This window comes from Haemorhous mexicanus, chromosome 3 (genome assembly GCF_027477595.1).
Source record: "Haemorhous mexicanus isolate bHaeMex1 chromosome 3, bHaeMex1.pri, whole genome shotgun sequence".
Taxonomy (NCBI): Eukaryota; Metazoa; Chordata; class Aves; order Passeriformes; family Fringillidae; genus Haemorhous; species Haemorhous mexicanus.
This window is the reverse complement of record NC_082343.1, coordinates 42282114-42298658: the sequence shown is the minus strand read 5'-3', so window position 1 is coordinate 42298658 and position 16545 is coordinate 42282114. Positions and strand designations below refer to the sequence as shown.

At 41.8% G+C, this 16545-nt stretch overlaps 2 protein-coding genes across 2 annotated transcripts; both read right to left on the bottom strand.

Annotated features, from left to right (window-relative positions):
* Window positions 1–2157: 2157 nt before the first annotated feature.
* On the bottom strand, window positions 2158–7203 carry LOC132325701 (sulfotransferase 6B1-like). The gene is made up of 7 exons (XM_059843283.1): window positions 7158–7203; window positions 6475–6614; window positions 5933–6022; window positions 4264–4390; window positions 3740–3834; window positions 3157–3313; window positions 2158–2288 (listed from the first exon to the last, which is right to left on the bottom strand). The coding sequence occupies exons 1-7, from the start codon at window positions 7201–7203 to the stop codon at window positions 2158–2160; spliced, it is 786 nt and encodes a 261-aa protein (XP_059699266.1).
* A 2739-nt stretch (window positions 7204–9942) lies between these two features.
* LOC132325794 (sulfotransferase 6B1-like) lies at window positions 9943–16233 on the bottom strand. Its single transcript, XM_059843353.1, has 7 exons — window positions 16029–16233; window positions 14394–14533; window positions 13635–13724; window positions 12877–13003; window positions 12008–12102; window positions 11215–11371; window positions 9943–10277 (listed from the first exon to the last, which is right to left on the bottom strand). The coding sequence occupies exons 1-7, from the start codon at window positions 16228–16230 to the stop codon at window positions 10147–10149; spliced, it is 942 nt and encodes a 313-aa protein (XP_059699336.1). The 5' UTR covers window positions 16231–16233; the 3' UTR covers window positions 9943–10146.
* Window positions 16234–16545: the final 312 nt, after the last annotated feature.

Genomic DNA, 16545 nt, shown 5'->3' with positions numbered 1-16545 from the left:
ATCCTGCAATGAAGAAAGCCTGTGGAAGCACCCTCTGACTTCCGCTGCTCCTGTTCCTCCACAGAAATCTGAATTCACCATGGGCATTGTTGCTGTGTTATGTGCAGCCACACAATTTTGTACTGCAGCAATGGACACTTCATCAAGCAAGAAAGACTCACCCATGTTAGGAAATCTGGTGAGAATCACATCATCACTTCTGGTTTACAAGAACTTCAGAGTTTCCAAAGTTTCTGGACTGCTAAGGGCCCTTAGGCTGCAAAAAATCTTTGCAGAAGAAAAAACCAAACCAACAGACCTTAAGATGTCACCTCTTTATCTTAATAAATGCCTTTTGAATATTGATTTTTTTTCCAGTTCTGTTCAGGCTTGATCTTCCCTTCTTTAAGTCCTTGTTCAACTTCTTGCAGACATTGAGATTACACAGTGTTTTCTGTTGTCTAGATAGATTTTGATATCACCATATAGTAAATTGCATAGGGTCTGTACTAAGTAACAGGTTAAAATGTTGATAGTTCCAAAAATTATGGGTCATGGTCACTTGCCTCTTTTCATCCATGGAAGCCCAGAATAAGTAAAAGTCCTACTCTTCTGGAAATGGAAACCTACAAACCCAAATCATCAAACAAACATACCCATCCACGCAGAGCTTTTTAACATGTGCAGCTCTTGCACACACATTTAGAAAATCTGCCTGGAAAGCAGGCTTTGAGTGACCCTTCAGAGCTGAATCTGCATCACTTCCCATTATCCCTGTCACACAGGGGATGCAGGGCATGGCAGCCAGAGCACATCCCACTGTCCAGCCAGGTGCATAGCAGCCAGAGGCACTTGGGCAGCCCCAGGCCAGGCATCGGACACTCTCCCAGGGAAGGTGATGGGTTGAGGATTTGCCAGGATGGGGGTCTGGGGATGGGTCCAGCTTGGCAGGGCCAGTGGCCAGGCAGGCAGACTGTGAGGAGCAGAAGCCTGACCCTGCTGCACCATCACTGAGCAGGGGCTGAGAGCCTGGAGCAGGGGTTGGCATGGAGCCCTGGGCCATGGGCAGGGTAGGGGTAGTCCCAAGGAGCTGTGCAGGTGCAGTCAGCACCTTGACAGGGACTTGAAGAATTCCCAGTTTTGTTAATTACATTTGTGATTTCTGGTTGCTCAGTATTTAATCTTAGTTCGGTGTAAGAGTCCGGCTGGTAAATCTACCCAGGAATATGGCAGAGGAATCCCTCATCCAAGGAATCAAATTCCATTTGCCAGACATTCGCCTCCTTGGCTTTTCTGTTTCCTATGAGACTGGCTGTGACAAAAGGTCATGCAACACTTCCTGCATAGATGTAGCAAAGACATCGACGTCAGCAAGGAGGGGGTAGAAAACACACCTATGTAGCGTAAGTGTATTTATTGTCTACTAAATAAATGCCACTCTCACAGTTCAGCTAGCTTAGCTCAGGGTCATCAAGGCCCTTCTTTCTTTCAGTCCTCCCATTTGAATGTCATGGTTCTTCCTACTTGCCACTTACCTTCCCAGAAAGTCCAACAGAAGCAAAACACTCCAAAAAGCATAGAGCTGCTCGTTACTCAAGAGTTCATGGCTCTTTGATCTTTGGAAGTTCCACCGTTTGCCACACCAATGTGTGAAGTTTGCCGAAGTGTCAAAGGCCTTTCTGACCTGCCAACACCACGGCAGCTATGATGGATCTAAACCCAGACTAACATATTCTACCTATTCCATAGATATTTGGTGGTTCAGACCCACGCCATATATTCATGTCAAGTTCACTCTGTGCCAGAGGAGAGGTTCTGTGTTGATCCCTCTGTCTCACCAACAATACCTGCAGGGGCCTCATTCATCATTTCAGGCCAAGAAGGAAAAGCAGGGATGCTACCAGACTGGTGCCATGATGTCTGTGCACCATCTCCCTCCTGAAAGGATGCCAGGCATTCACTTGAGGTATACACACATTTTATTTGGCTACATCAATCAAAGCACAAGGTCTAGACCCCAGACACACCTAAGTATTACCTACCAAATCATTGGAGGTACCAGGTGGTTCTCAGAGGGGTTTCTCTCTTCTCTCATGGGAAGGAAAAATGGGGACTATCCACCTTTGGAGAATCACCTTTGGAACATGACTTGCTGTCATGCTATTCACCTGCTTATTTTCAGGCCTTGCAATACACATCATATTTTATCTTTGCTGCCATCTTTGTTCCTCCTAGGGAATCTTGAAATTTCTGGTCCATTTCTTCATCCTGAGCCTTAGAGAAGACATCTCTCCAGTTTCCAACGACCCCTGTTTATGAGTACCAAAAACTGAAGGGAGATGCTCTTGAGAGAAAATAATATCTAGGCAGCAGTGGGGCAGAGTCATTGACTACACGAGGCAGGAAGGATCACATTAAATGCCCTGAGAGGTCTGATTTCCTGCAAGAGGAAAGGTATCAAAGATCAGAAGCAAAGGCTACAGCCACATAACAGGGAGCATTTCTGGTTAGCTGCCTGCAAGTGCTCCCTCCCCAGAAGGGGATTTCCAAGGTGACTTCATGAAGATTTTACACAGAAAAAGGGGAATCTGTTTTTGTCACGAGGGAAAGCTCATTCATTAATTACTTCCTCTGAAGGGAGAAATTTTTTTGTGGTAGGTGATATAGAGGAGATTGGCTAAATCCCTCTTCCTCCAAGGAGTGGTGAAAGAAATGGATTTTAAAAAGCCCATGTTTGCAGTACTCAGATACCAAAGACTCTTGAGGTCGGGGGGAGCAGGAAGGCTGCCAGAGCTCTGACCCAGGTCTATGAGAGACCATCTCTGGGTTCACCGCTGACATGTCCATTGAGCGAAGACATATTATTCTCTTGTAACTGGAAGATGCCAGTGCCAGCCCCCACCTTGGCACCTCACTTACCTAACTAAGCAGAGCTGCTACAGAAAAATGCAGCAACACAAAAGCAATGACTGAGGACATTAAAACTGGCATTCTGATAAAGTTTCTCACAAACAGCCCCCAAATCCTGTCAACAGCAGAAGCTTTCTGTACAGGTGGCACCACAGGAGAGAACTCACCCAGAGAGTCCATGGAGGTCATGGCTAAGTAAAGTAACATACTCAAAACTCCTTCTGGAGTTCTCCTTCAGAAGGTAGGTCTCCATTTTCAGAGACTTACCTTTCCGGAAGAGGATGTCCCCAAACTTTCCATGGGTTTTACTGGATTTCTCTTTCATAGCTTTGAAACTGGTCTTCTTGGCAATTCTGGAAAAATCTTCCTCACACAGGGAAAATCCAAAGAAGGAAGGAATCTTTTTCATCCCCAGTATTGGGTCCTGTCCAAAGGAACACAGCACAGAGGTGAAACCAAGAGATTTGGCAATGTGGCTGTGGCATGGAGCCAGCGCCCTGTGGGAAGCCCAGCAGGGGAAGCTGTCTCCCACAATGTCACCAAAGAATTCCAAGAGCTCTAACAGAAAACCCTTCAGACCAGGAAACCAACACATTTTGACCTCAGTTTCAAGGCCTTTTCCTCTTTCCTAAAATCTGTGCCTCTGCCAGATAAAACTCCTTTCACAAATAGGCAAGGCTATCCTCCTCCTAACATCCATGGGCCCACCCCAAACATAAATGAGTAACTCCGATAGGCACATCCTTCTAAAGATAGACTTGCCCCGAGAGTTTCTACTTTCCCACACCCATACATATCAGGAGGGATGCAGAACACACTCATCAAGGAAGAGCTGGATGAAATGCCATACCTCTTTGAGTTCCTCATAGCTTATTGTCATGATACTCTCATTGTCAATGTGTTTGTCCTGTTCCACTAGGTGGTCAAAGTAGGATCCCCAGGGCACTGCAAACAAAGAAGAGGCATAACTGTCTAGAGTACTCCCCAATACAGGCCCTTAACCAAATCAGAGGAGTCAGCCCAGACAGCTTTCTAAGTGTGGCTTTAGAATGGTGAAGGGATGACCAGCTCAACATGTCTGTTCTTTCTTTTGAGGTCAGTGCAGCATGGCCCAGGTCTGTCTGCTTGATATGGCAAACCACAGCCTCCATTGTGGGAATGGAAAAGTCAGGCTAAAGCTTTCTCATGATCTCTCCATTCTAAGTGAGAGACAAAACTCTGATTCTCTGGCACTCTGTTTCTGCCATAGCAGCTGCCTGTCTGCCTTTTCTGGGAATGCCTTGGTAAGATGTGTCACAGAAGGATTCCCATGCACAAGGCCTTGTGTATGCCACTCATGTTAGGAGAAATGCCAGAGGATGTAGGGCAAAGTGCATTTTCCATTCATGAAGTCTGCAAAGAACTCATCCCAGGAGGCGAAAGACGGCATCGCTGGTAGGTTGTTTCTGAAGTGGTAATAGGAGACAGCCGTGTCCTTGGGGTTCCGAACTAGCACAAGGATCTAGAGGAAGAAAATACATCTTTTGACTGACCAAAATGCCATCTTCTCGACACACAGAATCATTGAATCACAGAATCATTTAGGTCATCAAGTCCAAGCATTAACCAAGCACTACCAAGTCCATCACTAAACCATGTCCGTAAGTCCCAGATCCACATTTTTTAAAAATATCTTCAGGAATAGTAACTCAAACACTTCCTTGGCAGCCAGTTCTAATGCTCAGCCACCCTTTCTATGAAAAATTTTTTTCTCATATCCAGATCCAAACCTCCCTCAGTGCAATTTGAGGCCATTTCCTTTTGTCCTGTCACTCATTAGTCAGAGAAGAGACCAAGCTCCACCTAGCTACAACCTCCCTTCAGGTGGCAAGGTCCCCTCGAGCCTCCTTTTCTCAGGAGGCTAAACAACTCCAGCTCCCTCAACTGCTTCTCCTAAGACTTATGTTCCAAACACTTCACCAGCTCCAGTGCCTTTCTCTGGACGTACTCCAGGACCTCAGTGTCCTCCTTGTAGTGAGAGGCCCAAAACTGGACACAGTGCTCAAGGTGTGTCACTTACCAGTGCCAGGTACAGAGGGGCAATCACTGCCCTGGTCCTGCTGACCATGCTATTATTGATCCATGCCAGGTTGCCACTGGCTTTCTTTTCCACTCAGGCACAGTTTTGGCTCATGTTCATCCACTGCCAAACAGCACCTCCAGGTCCTTTTCCATGGGGCAGCTTTCTAGCCACTCTGCCCCCAGTCTTTAGGTGTTGCATGGGGTTGTTGCGACTCTCATTTTGTAGGACCCAATACATACCTTATTTAACCTCATACAATTGGCCTCAGCCCATTATCTGTTCAAATCCCTCTGCAGAACCTCCTACCCTCCAGCAAATCAACACTCCCACCCAACTTGGTGTTGTCTGTCCACTAAAATGCACCAGACCATCCAAATCTGGTCTAATTCCTTTTCTTGAGTAAGAAATCAGAGCTTTGGCAGATCACTTGTTGCTAATCTAAGCTTCAGGCTGAAAACAAGAATATTTTCAGTGATTCCCTCAAGACAGTTCTGACCTAGTTCCAATCCAGACAAATGAGTTCATTATCTACTGAGCAAAAGAGCAACAAACAGTCTCTAGATGCACCCTAGCTTCTCTCTGCCGTAATTCCCATCAAAGATTATCTTAGCCACAGCCTGTGGTGGGCTTTCCACAGATACCCTGGTTTTAAAGGCAAGACTCCTCGCCTTGCAGTACACATCAAGGCAAGGCTGTACTCCTTGCCTTGCTCAAGTTTCTACCACCAACCTGGAAGCATCTTTCTGAAGGAGATCTGTAAGGACAGTGACACTCAGCAACAAGCCCACCAATAGTCAGCAAAGCTGCAGCTGGAAGAGGATGTTTGTTCACAGCCTTGGCACACAGAGCTGTCACTTCAGCCTTGGAAATGTGGCTGTGTATTGACCAGCTCAGGTGAAAATGCAGAAAAGACATCTCACACAGAGGAAAGCTAATCTAGGGTGGAAAGTTTTTGCAGCATGATGCTAAGAGAAGACTCACCTTAGCCTTGCTTTGGAAAATGGATGGTGGCAGGAGATCAGCTCTCAGATGGGTTACTATAATTCTTCTGGAAGGAAGCTGCTTCATCCTCTTTAAAGAAAGTGAGAAGAAATGTAACAAGGTGTAGCTTATTCATTGAGTTGTGCCTGTTCAGTTGTTGGAGGTTATCAGAAAAGGTGAGACCAGAGATATGTCTTATCCCTGGGAAAACCCACAGGGATGCACTGGTGTTGCAGGCTTCTGCCAATCTCTGCCACCAAGCACCATTTCACATGACACAGGCCTAAAAGCAGGACACCCTGGAAAAAGGTCTTACTAATCAAACTCTCTGGGTCTATGGCAGGAGGACACTGTGCCTTCTCAGCCTGGTCTCCCGTCTGAGGCTCTTTGTGTTGAGACACCAGAAGCACTAGCACATGCTACTTCTGCAGACCGTAGCTGTTAAGGCTCTAGGTTCTCCATTACCTCTGAGACCAGCCATTTTCTTTCAGCTATTACTCCCTCTAGGAAGAGCAGGGACAGTATTTTCAGTTCCTGCTTACCTCATATATCCCAGGATCCCCAAATTCCAGACGCTGAAATGTCTCCAGCTTCTTTTCAGCATTTATTCTCTCTTTCATTTCCTCTTCTGTATATTTGGCATCTGCCAACTTCTTCACCATTTGTTCAAGCCAATTGGTTCCTGAAAGGATAAAGACACCAGTAAGATATCCAGTCAGCTTCACGTTTCCATGTAAACCTGGCTGATGTAAATCCCATTACATTGGTTTCAAGTGAACCAGTTTGGCTCAATGTTGCACTTTAAACTTTCAACAAGTGTCTGTGCTGGTTTGTGCTGCAATGCAATTAATTTTCCCCAAAGTAGCTGGTATGGAGCTAAGTGTTGAATTTGTGCTGAAAACAATGTTGGTAACCCAGAGATGTTCTAGTCATTGCTAGGCAGTAATTACACAGTGTCAGGGCCTCCTCTGATTCTCACACTGAGCTGCCAGAGAGCAGCTTGCAGGTGCACAAGAAATTCAAAGGGGACACAGATGGGACAGCTGACCCCAGCCAACTCAAGGACTATTCTATTCCATATGGAGTCATGCTCATTGAGGGAAGAAGAAGGAAAGGGAGATGCTGAGAGAAAAGGCACTTGTCTTACCATGTCACCATCATGGGTGATGGAGCCCTGGACACAGCTGAACATTTGACTGCTGGAAGGACAGAATGAATCCCTTACTTTGCTTTGCTTGCCCACATAGCTCTTGGTTTACATATTTCACCATCTTTATTTCCACCCATGTGTGCTCTCACTCTGTTTCCCTCCCCCATCCCCTTCCGGGTGAAAGAGTGAGTGGCCCTGTGGGGCCACTGATATGAGCTGAGAGTTGCCAGCTGAGGGTAAATCACAGCCCTGGTTAATAATCAACAAGGCTGTGCCCAAGTTCAACAGGGGCAGAGCTGTTCAGCAGATACTGTGGAGTGCTACCCTGCTTGCTTCAGGGTCACATTGCATCCCTTGGCAGAAGCAGACCTCTATTGCTCCTTTCAACTCCTTTCAACTTCTCTATGTTTTGGTTACCACACACCACTCCAGAAATGGATACACATCCCAGGATAAAGGCTCCTTACAGGCAATAGCTCTGTCCTGCATCCAGTCACTGTAAGGCAACGTCCAGAGCTGAGGACAGGTAACACCTAAACCACGATTCTCATGTGAAATACTCACATCTGAGAATTTTATGTCATTAAATCTGACAGGAGGGTCACTTGCATGTGAAGTTTCATTGCATTGGTGAGAATCAAACTCTACTTGTACTGTTTCACTTCCTTTTCTCTCTCCTTATGTCCATAATTTAATCTTTGGGTGAAATTGTTCCTTATGGTACTGTTATTTGTGCTCTGGGGGACACCTTTTTAGAAGGTGAGGAGTGGTGAAATGGTGAAATGGCTATCTCCACTGGTCATCCCAATGGAGACAGGCAATACAGGAAGATGAATTACCCTGTGAAGGGACCTTTCACTCTCTTTCGTGCACATGAATACAGTAGGGGTTTCATTCACTACTCATATATCAAAGCTTTTATAAAAACCTTGTTTCTTTCTTTATAAATGGATGTTAGACACAAGATTAATTAAACATGAGAAAGTATCAAATAAAAATTTTAAACTGTAAGTCTTAAAAGATTGCTTAAAATTACCTGCAAAGACTAATTTAAAATTATTTTTCTGGTCTCCCTAAATGCAGAACCATCAAAATAGACAATTTCATTGGAAATACATTATCGGAACTGTTTTACTCTTAAAAGTTGAAGACACCGTTCGTATATTATGCTTTCTGTAAGCTTTCTTTACTTATTCTTTTCAGCTCTTTGTCCATGTGCTAACTCTGAATTGCAGAGGAAAATTTCTTTCTCTTTTCCAGTACTAAAGATTAAGGGCATCAAGGCATCAAGAAATTATCTTTTTTTTCCTTTAGGCCAGCTGCCTAAGAAATTTTCTTTGGAGCCTGCTGCCTGAATCCTGAGAGAGCCAGATCACTATAATACCTCAGCATGAACTGTAGCAACCTGTCACCTGAGCCCCTGGGGACACAGGTGCCTCCAGCTCCTTCAACCCTTAGACTCTGCTCTCTGCTCATGAGCAGGGTCTCCAGTGCTGTCACAGCCATATGTCTGTCTCTCAGGAGCTGCACACAAGGGGCAGAGCAGCCCTGTCTCTCTAGAGAGGCTCAGGGGAACCACGGATCCTGAGTATGCCAGCAATCCAAGTCCCAGTCCCAGCACTGTCTATCCAGCAGCCAAAGTGTCTTGGGCTATGGAGGTCAATGAATGTGGAACAGCTCCTGTGCTCCTCAGGACAACTCTGAGTTGCTCAGGTAGCCACAGGCAGTTCTGCCTTGCATGGAAATGCTGTTACCAGGAGCATTTGCAGTACACCATAAAGAGGAGATGTGCCTGAATGAAAGACTCAGCCCAACTTTGCTTTAGAAATGCACTGGGGAAAGGACATGAGGTGGAAGATGGGTTAATGTAATTTTTCTGCTTTGTTCATTCTCTTTAAAGGAAACCAACAAAAGTGCAATAAAACATTATTTTAGTGGTAATTTCTGGTTTTAGGCATCATAGGCAACAAAGGAGACGACACAAGACCAAAAAGAGAGATAGTTGGTTTTTTTGGTTTTTTTTTTTGACAATTCCTAGGAACTTAGAAGCAATAAATTTTGAGAGCCCCTGCTAGTGTGTCAGTCAATTATGTCTTACCTTCAAAACAGATTCCCAAGTTTTTCTGAATTGATTCTCACACTCACTGGCCTCATCTCTGCTTACTTTTCACTCCCTCAAAATGTCACTTATTCATCAAGTTTCCTTGCCTACATTCCTTTTGGCATGCTTGCCTTTTCTATCTTCCCTTCTTCCACCTCCTTACCCCCCTGAATGCAAGGGCCCACAGAGTATCTCAAGTGAAGCAAAAGCACATGAGGTGTTACTGCTCTGAATAGCTCTGTCCTCCAGAGTGAGATTGTTAAGGGCACAGAGGGACTGAATTCAAGCCTTGGGATGACACAGGAGAGGATAAAACTGCAGAAACAGGTCATGGTCTCTTCCAACCTGGGCTGCTCTGTGACTCTATACAAAGCAGTGCCTCTGAGTGAATCTTGGTGTTAGCTTCAGCCCATAATCTGAAATCCATCTTGATATTTTGCATTCAGAGAGATGAAAAGCCCTAAGAGCTCTAATCAATATTCCCCTTTCTCTCTGCTTTCTCTAACTTTGATTTAGTTTGTGCACAATTCACGGAAGATCTCCTTCGACATTAGGCTTCTGTCATACCCCTATTTTTGCTAGTGATACTTTCTGTGAAGATGTTGACTGATTTGAAACATTTTTGAAGAAAAAAATAATCTGCATACTAAATAATTAAAAATAGTCTAGAAAGATAGAATTTGTCTAGAAAGAAAAGGGGCATTTCCTTACAGGTTACAGCTGGAATAGGGCTGTTAAGTTTTTGTAAATAAATTAGTTGGCATCTTCTTCAGCAAATGAGTGTAGCCCGAGGTCTCACACTAAAACAAAAGGCTCATCCCTGTCGCTGTAAAGGCTGCTGCAATGACTCTTACAGTAGTTCTAAGGTGCATGGATCATTTGATCTAGTTTTCCAGGGTATAACATTCAGATAATCTGAGTCTGCCTTGCAAAGTTCTTGCTCCAACAACGTTTCACTTCTCTTCAGTTTTTGCAGTACAAGTCATACTTCAGCTTTTTTCCGAGTTTAGTTACTGCTATATGTTCTTCAAATGCTTTGTCCATTTTCTGACTCTGATCTTCAGTGAAAAGATTCTTCCAGTCACTTACACCACCTTCAAAGAAGCAGGAACAAACTCTTGAAAACCAAGAAATTTCATTTTTTATTCTATAGAGCTGTCGTTTTTATTGCTTTGTACACTAAATCACATTGATCCATTCTCCAGATGAAACATTTTTCTACACCAGTATAATTTTGTGAAATCAGTGGAGTAACATATATATATGTGAATAATCTTTTGCTATAATGCCAAAGAACATACTCCTCTTTAGGTGACTGTGTTTAAAAAGGCAGCCTAAAATCCTGTTTCCTTCCATCTCTCTCCTCTAGTCAGTTATAATTGGCAGAGTGGTAGATCAGGAAGAACTGATTAAGAATCATCTGCCAGGAGGCAGAGCTGGATTTCTGCTCCTTTGGCAGCTTCAGTTTTTATACAGTTATTGCTTTAATGTAAAATACAGAAAGAGATTGTGAAAACCAAGTTGTCCTCCTCATGTCTATGTCCCCCACACTACACTGCAAATGTTACTCCCTTCTATTCCCTCTCTTGTGTCCACCTGGATTCTTGCAAGATTGGCTTATTTCTAATGTGTAGGAGTGAACAGGCATTTGGCAGTGGCCATCACAGAAGATTCCCATACTCTCCTACAAAGTGTGGTCACACCACTCAGGCTGAGTTTGGCCCTGTGCTGCCAGCTCCAAAGGCTGGGCACTTGGTGATCCAGGCACAGAGGTGGAGAGGAATTCAGACACGTGACAGTTCCTCCTTCCTGCCAGTCATCTGTGAGCATCCTAGAGTGGCTCTGCTGTGAGAGCCTTGCTGGGAATCTTCCTCACCAGTTCTCCTTGAATAGTCTTCTCAAGCAAAGCAGTGATAACCTGCTTGATACTAATTTACAATTCTAATGTGAGTGCAGGAAAAAGAGCCAAAGGATGGCCCAAATTCCAGAGATTAGGACATTTCTACCTCTGAGTTCCTTGGACCTTCCTACCTTTGCGAAAGAGAATATTGCCAAATGAGCCATGGGTCTTGTCTGAGTTTTTCTTCATAGACTGGAAGCTGCTTCTCTCTACCACCAGCTGGAGATCTTCCTCAGTCAGAGGAATTCCAAAGAATGTAGCTATGTTTTTCACACTTAGGGCAGGATTCTGGAAAGAGGAATGTAAAATAAGGCATGACTTTCAAACAAATGACTCTGCTTTCTAAGGTGTTTACACTTCCCTGTATCTCTCTGCTGGCTGCATACATAGGGCATTCCTAGAGTTCACCAGGACTAGGGTAGGTCGTGGTGTTTCACTTCTGCACAATTATTTTGGAGGAGATATGAGCTGCCTTCCTGTAGATTACAAAATATTACATATGATTTACAGTTGTGTAAAATATACACTGCTGAAAACAGAAAAGCTCCTCCCCAAAGATTGATTACTGTAGATTTTGGTTAACAATTATTTGGGCTTATATTACAGAATTCACAGAATTACTAGGTTTGAAGACACCTTAGAGATTATTGAGTCCAACCCATGCTCTAACACCTCAACTAAACCATGGTATCAATTGCCATATCCAGTCTTACAGAAAAATAAAAAAGAAGAATCATTTTCACAAGCAATATTTTAAGATGGTCTTTAAGATTGAATATCACTTCTTCTTCTCTTAAAACAGATTCTTAAAAGAAGAATCTGTCTCACACACCTTGGATACACTGCATGTATATAATGGTGTATTGGTTCAGGAAGAAAAGGTCCCTTGAATTATAAAATATTTGTAACTATTGATGACCTTACCTCTTTTACCTCTTCATAAGTTATTGTCATAATATTTTTTTTCTCAGCATATTTGTTCCATTCAGAAAGGTATTCAAAGTAGCATCCCCAGGCCACTAAATAAAACAAAAGTTTCTGAAGATGAAGGATAAATTAAGATTACACAAGATTTGCTGATTAAGTTGTGTCAGACAAGGGCGTTATTAATCATGTCTATGGCAGAGTTTACACCCTTCGGTGGGAATTATTGGTTATGCTCCAGAGTCAGGTATATGATATCATTGGTAAGTCAGAAAAATAAAACTTGATAGCATTTCAAGATAGCTCTGTGTTCACCAAAAAAGCTATCATCTTGCAGACCATCTTGTAAGACTCCCTTAATCCACTCTAAAACCATGTTGAAACCCCCCTTCTGCTGGCCATCTGCTGCCCAAAACTAATGACTTTGAACTAGTGTTATTACTCTCGTTTTTAATGCATTAGAATTAGTCCCATTTTTAATGCCCTAGACTTAGTCCAAACAATTCCTTTCATCCAGTTTGGCATGGAGGTGGTCATATAGCTCCATGGATACCAGATGATGGACATAGGAGAGGGGGGGTAAAGGGGACCCAAGATAGAGATGAGGAAGAACTGGTTCTTCCAGGAAAAATACCAGTTTGTACAAATTTTAAAAGCCTGTAGAAGTGCAGTTTTGACAAATATTTATCCTCAAGCAGTAAGACAAGCACGATAGACTTCAGTTCAGATTTCTAATTCCCTGTCTTTAGTCTCTGCCTTTGTACAGTAAACCAAAAATTCCTAGAGAAGCTGATTTACCAAGGAACAATGGTTTTTAGAGAAAGACAAATCATTGGACAATAGAAACAGACTGAAAAAATATACTGTACTTTTCTTTGTCATGAAATCTGTGAAGAAATCATCCCAGGTCTCATAGGAGGGCAGAGTAGCCAGGCCATTTGAAAAATGGAAGAAAGAGGTAGCAACATCTTTTGGATTACGAATCAGTAACAATATCTAGAAAAAAATTGAATTATAATTTATAGAGAAAGACATAGCAGACTACAGCATTAAAAAATAAGTAACAGTAATATACTTTATAACTGCGACTTGGGATTTCTAGTACCTTGTGTGCTCCTTGCAGAAGTTACAATTTCATTCCCAATTCAGAAGGTGCAGTATTTAAATTTGCTTTGGTACCATGAAAAGATTGTTGCATATAATTATTGTCTTTTACAGATTAACCAAATTATTTATGCAGAATCTAAGTACATTTTGATCAGTACAAGCATAGGTCATCTTTTAAGTGGCACAGAAAATTCACAAAAATATAAATGCTTCTTGAAATTTGACATATTGAAGCCCTCACTTGCAACAATCCCATAAAAATCCTCCCACAGGAAATCCAATCAAAATCCATTTTGCCTCTGGAGGATTTGTTCAAGCCCTGCAACTCTCTTTTGGAAACTGTCCCAAAGGGGCCAATAAGGGCAAACTGTGGTTCAGTGAGGTGAATGGCAGTGGCCAGGCTAAACACCTAACTATAAGAGTGATTCTGAAATTTGGCAATAAAGTACTACATCAACTCTTTAAAAAAAAAAAAAATCAGTTGAAGTATTTTCTTTAATACATTAAAATCAGCACTCACCTTGGCATTGTTTTGGAAGATTGATTTAGGAAGATTTTCAGGACGCAGATGAGTAACCATAAATCTTGGAGAAGGTAATTTGCTCATTCGCTTGGAGAATTTGAAGGAGGAAAGTGGACAGTTCAGTTAGTACAAGTATTCTTTTCATTGACCTCTGCTAAATAGCGCCCTGATGAACATATCTACAGTTATTGGCTGACTAAAGTGGTTTTTTGGGGGTTTTTAGTGAGTGTTGCCCTGGGATATTAGTGGGCTGCTCTGAGTAGCTCTAATCTTCAAAAGTCCATGAGCAATTGAAAAAAGACTATCCATTGTTAGTTCTCTTCAGTGATAATTCACTTCAGGTCTGGTAGACAAGGGATCAAATCTAGAGGTGGGGAACAGATTAGCTGTCTGTGAATTCTGAGGCATCTCTAAGACTCAGAGAGGGGGTGAGGAGGAAGAGCTAGTGAAAGAGACAAATGCTAATATTACAAGATATGACACTTCATGAAGCTCTTCTTAAATACAAAAGCTGCTATGTTGAATTTCTGAACTTCTTATGTATCTCATGGGTATGTCCTTCTCTCAGTCCCAATGAAGTGTCTATTTATTTATATGTGTTCAGTATCTGACAGTCCAGATGAGACTACTCCTGACCTGATGCCACATAGACAGAAATGGTAAAGTTCTTTTCAAACAATGGAATAGTTCAAACTTCATATATTCGCTATTTGAAGCACATGATGTTGATCATTTCCATATATATTCTGTTCCCACCTCATATTTTTCAGCATCTCCAACTTCAAGGTAGGGGAATTCTTCTTGTTCTTCAGCATTCACACTGCTTTCCCTACCTGATGTTTTCTTTTGAGATATGGCTATCAGGTCAGTTAAGATTTGACTTAGCCAGTTAGTGCCTGAAAGAAGAAAAATAAAAAAGTTCTTGTAAAACTTTTAGAATGGACAGAAATGGATTTAGCAGGGAAGTCAAGAGGTGGTAGTACTACCAGGTGAGTTACCTGGTCTCCTTTCATGTCATACAATCACAGCTGACTATCTGGTCAATCACCAGCTAGGATCCTACCTTTGCTCCTCATAAGGACATATTTCTTCAACTTGAACAGTTCAGTACACGATAAATTAACTTGTATATTGTCAACTAACTAATCAGGGAGAAGAACCACTGAGATTCAACTAGGAAAACCTGCCTTAATCTAATAAATTTTATTGCGACACATATAAGAGAGATTGGGGTGATAAACTTCTACTTTAAAACTTAATACATGAAGTGTTTTCTGGTGTGCTGGATTATCTTTGGAAGAAAGATGGGTCACAGCAGTTCAAGACAGGAGCAAAATCGGATCTGAAAATTGTGCACTCATTTTCTTTAACAACCAGAAAAACCTCTCTGAAGTGACATTTCCTAGACACACTTGTTATCTTTTTCTTCAAAAGATAACAAAGAGCCTGCGTAGATCTCCCATCTCTGATTTACCATGTCCTGACTTGTGGACACTGGGTGCCTACATCTTTCTCACTGTAATCTTAACAAGTGCATTCCAGTGTATAACATTTCTTCAAAAAAGAAAATACAATAAAAAAACAAAAACTTCACAATCCTGTCAGCAGTGATTATCCACTGTAAGGCAGTGTGAACCAAATTGCTGGAAGAGAGAAGCAGCTAGATTAAAGTGTGCATGAGGCACATCTAATCCAAACCTTTGGCTTTCATGTAGACCAGTGCTTTGAGGCAGATTGAGGAAATACATAGGGTAAACTTGCAACCCTAGCACAGATGTCCCCTAGATTTTCCTGAAAGAATACTTAAAGAACAGTGTAATCACTTCAAAGACTACAAAAATATTTTTGATACCTATTTTGTGACACCTCTGTGAAATAAACTAAAGAATATGGAATATACCATTTGAAGTTACCAGAGGCTCCATTGTAAAAACATCAAGCTCATAAATTTACAAACATAAACCTGGGAGCAGGTCATGGAATATCAAGAGATCTAGTTGCCTCTGGTGTAAAAACCTGTATTTGATTCTCTCCAATTTGTGATTCTCTCCAATTTAACTTCATAACTATGAAAAGTAAAGATAACAAAAACCTTTAGATACTATAGAAAAGAGAATCAGAATGTTTTTCACAGTCTTTTGATAAATTTCACATATCAAATATTCATAAATAATTTCTTGTACTTTTTCAGAATGAAACCAGTTCTACAAAATTTGGTGAACATTCAGAATACAATTATTTAGTATAATATCATATTACATATCATATCATATCATATCATATCATATCATATCATATCATATCATATCATATATTTTATATATTTAGTGCAAACCTTGTTACTTGCTATTATAGAATCTTGTTTATAAAAAAAAATTAAAATATATTCACCGGATTTAGGATATCCTGCCAAAATTACATCATCCCTTCTGGCTTCAAAGGACTCCAAGGCTTTGAATGTTTCAGGATTGCAAACAGCGGTAGGGTAGAGAATTCCCTTGTAAGAAAAGAGCAGTTCATCACGATGCATTGAGTTGGCAGCTGCTATAGCCTCATCTACCAAATCAATAAATGTTTTCCTGGACTTCTCCATTCTTCTTCTCTCTCTCACACACAGGCTCTGTCACAGTGTGAAATGCTGTGTAGAAGGAGAAAACTCGCAGATTGTCCTTTAATAGATGCTTGGTTTGTTATTTGGATTTTTTTTTCTTAACCCTATGATCAATAATTTACCTCTTTCTGAACCTGTGAAGATATATGCAGCTCCAGTCAAAGACCTTATATAAGACGAACCTTTGAAATCAATAGAAGTTGAACATAAACAAGATAAGCAGACAAATCCAATTGCTTTCTTGGAAAAATGGCTTAGATAATTTCTAAACATCATGCCAAAAATTCTGTGATTACA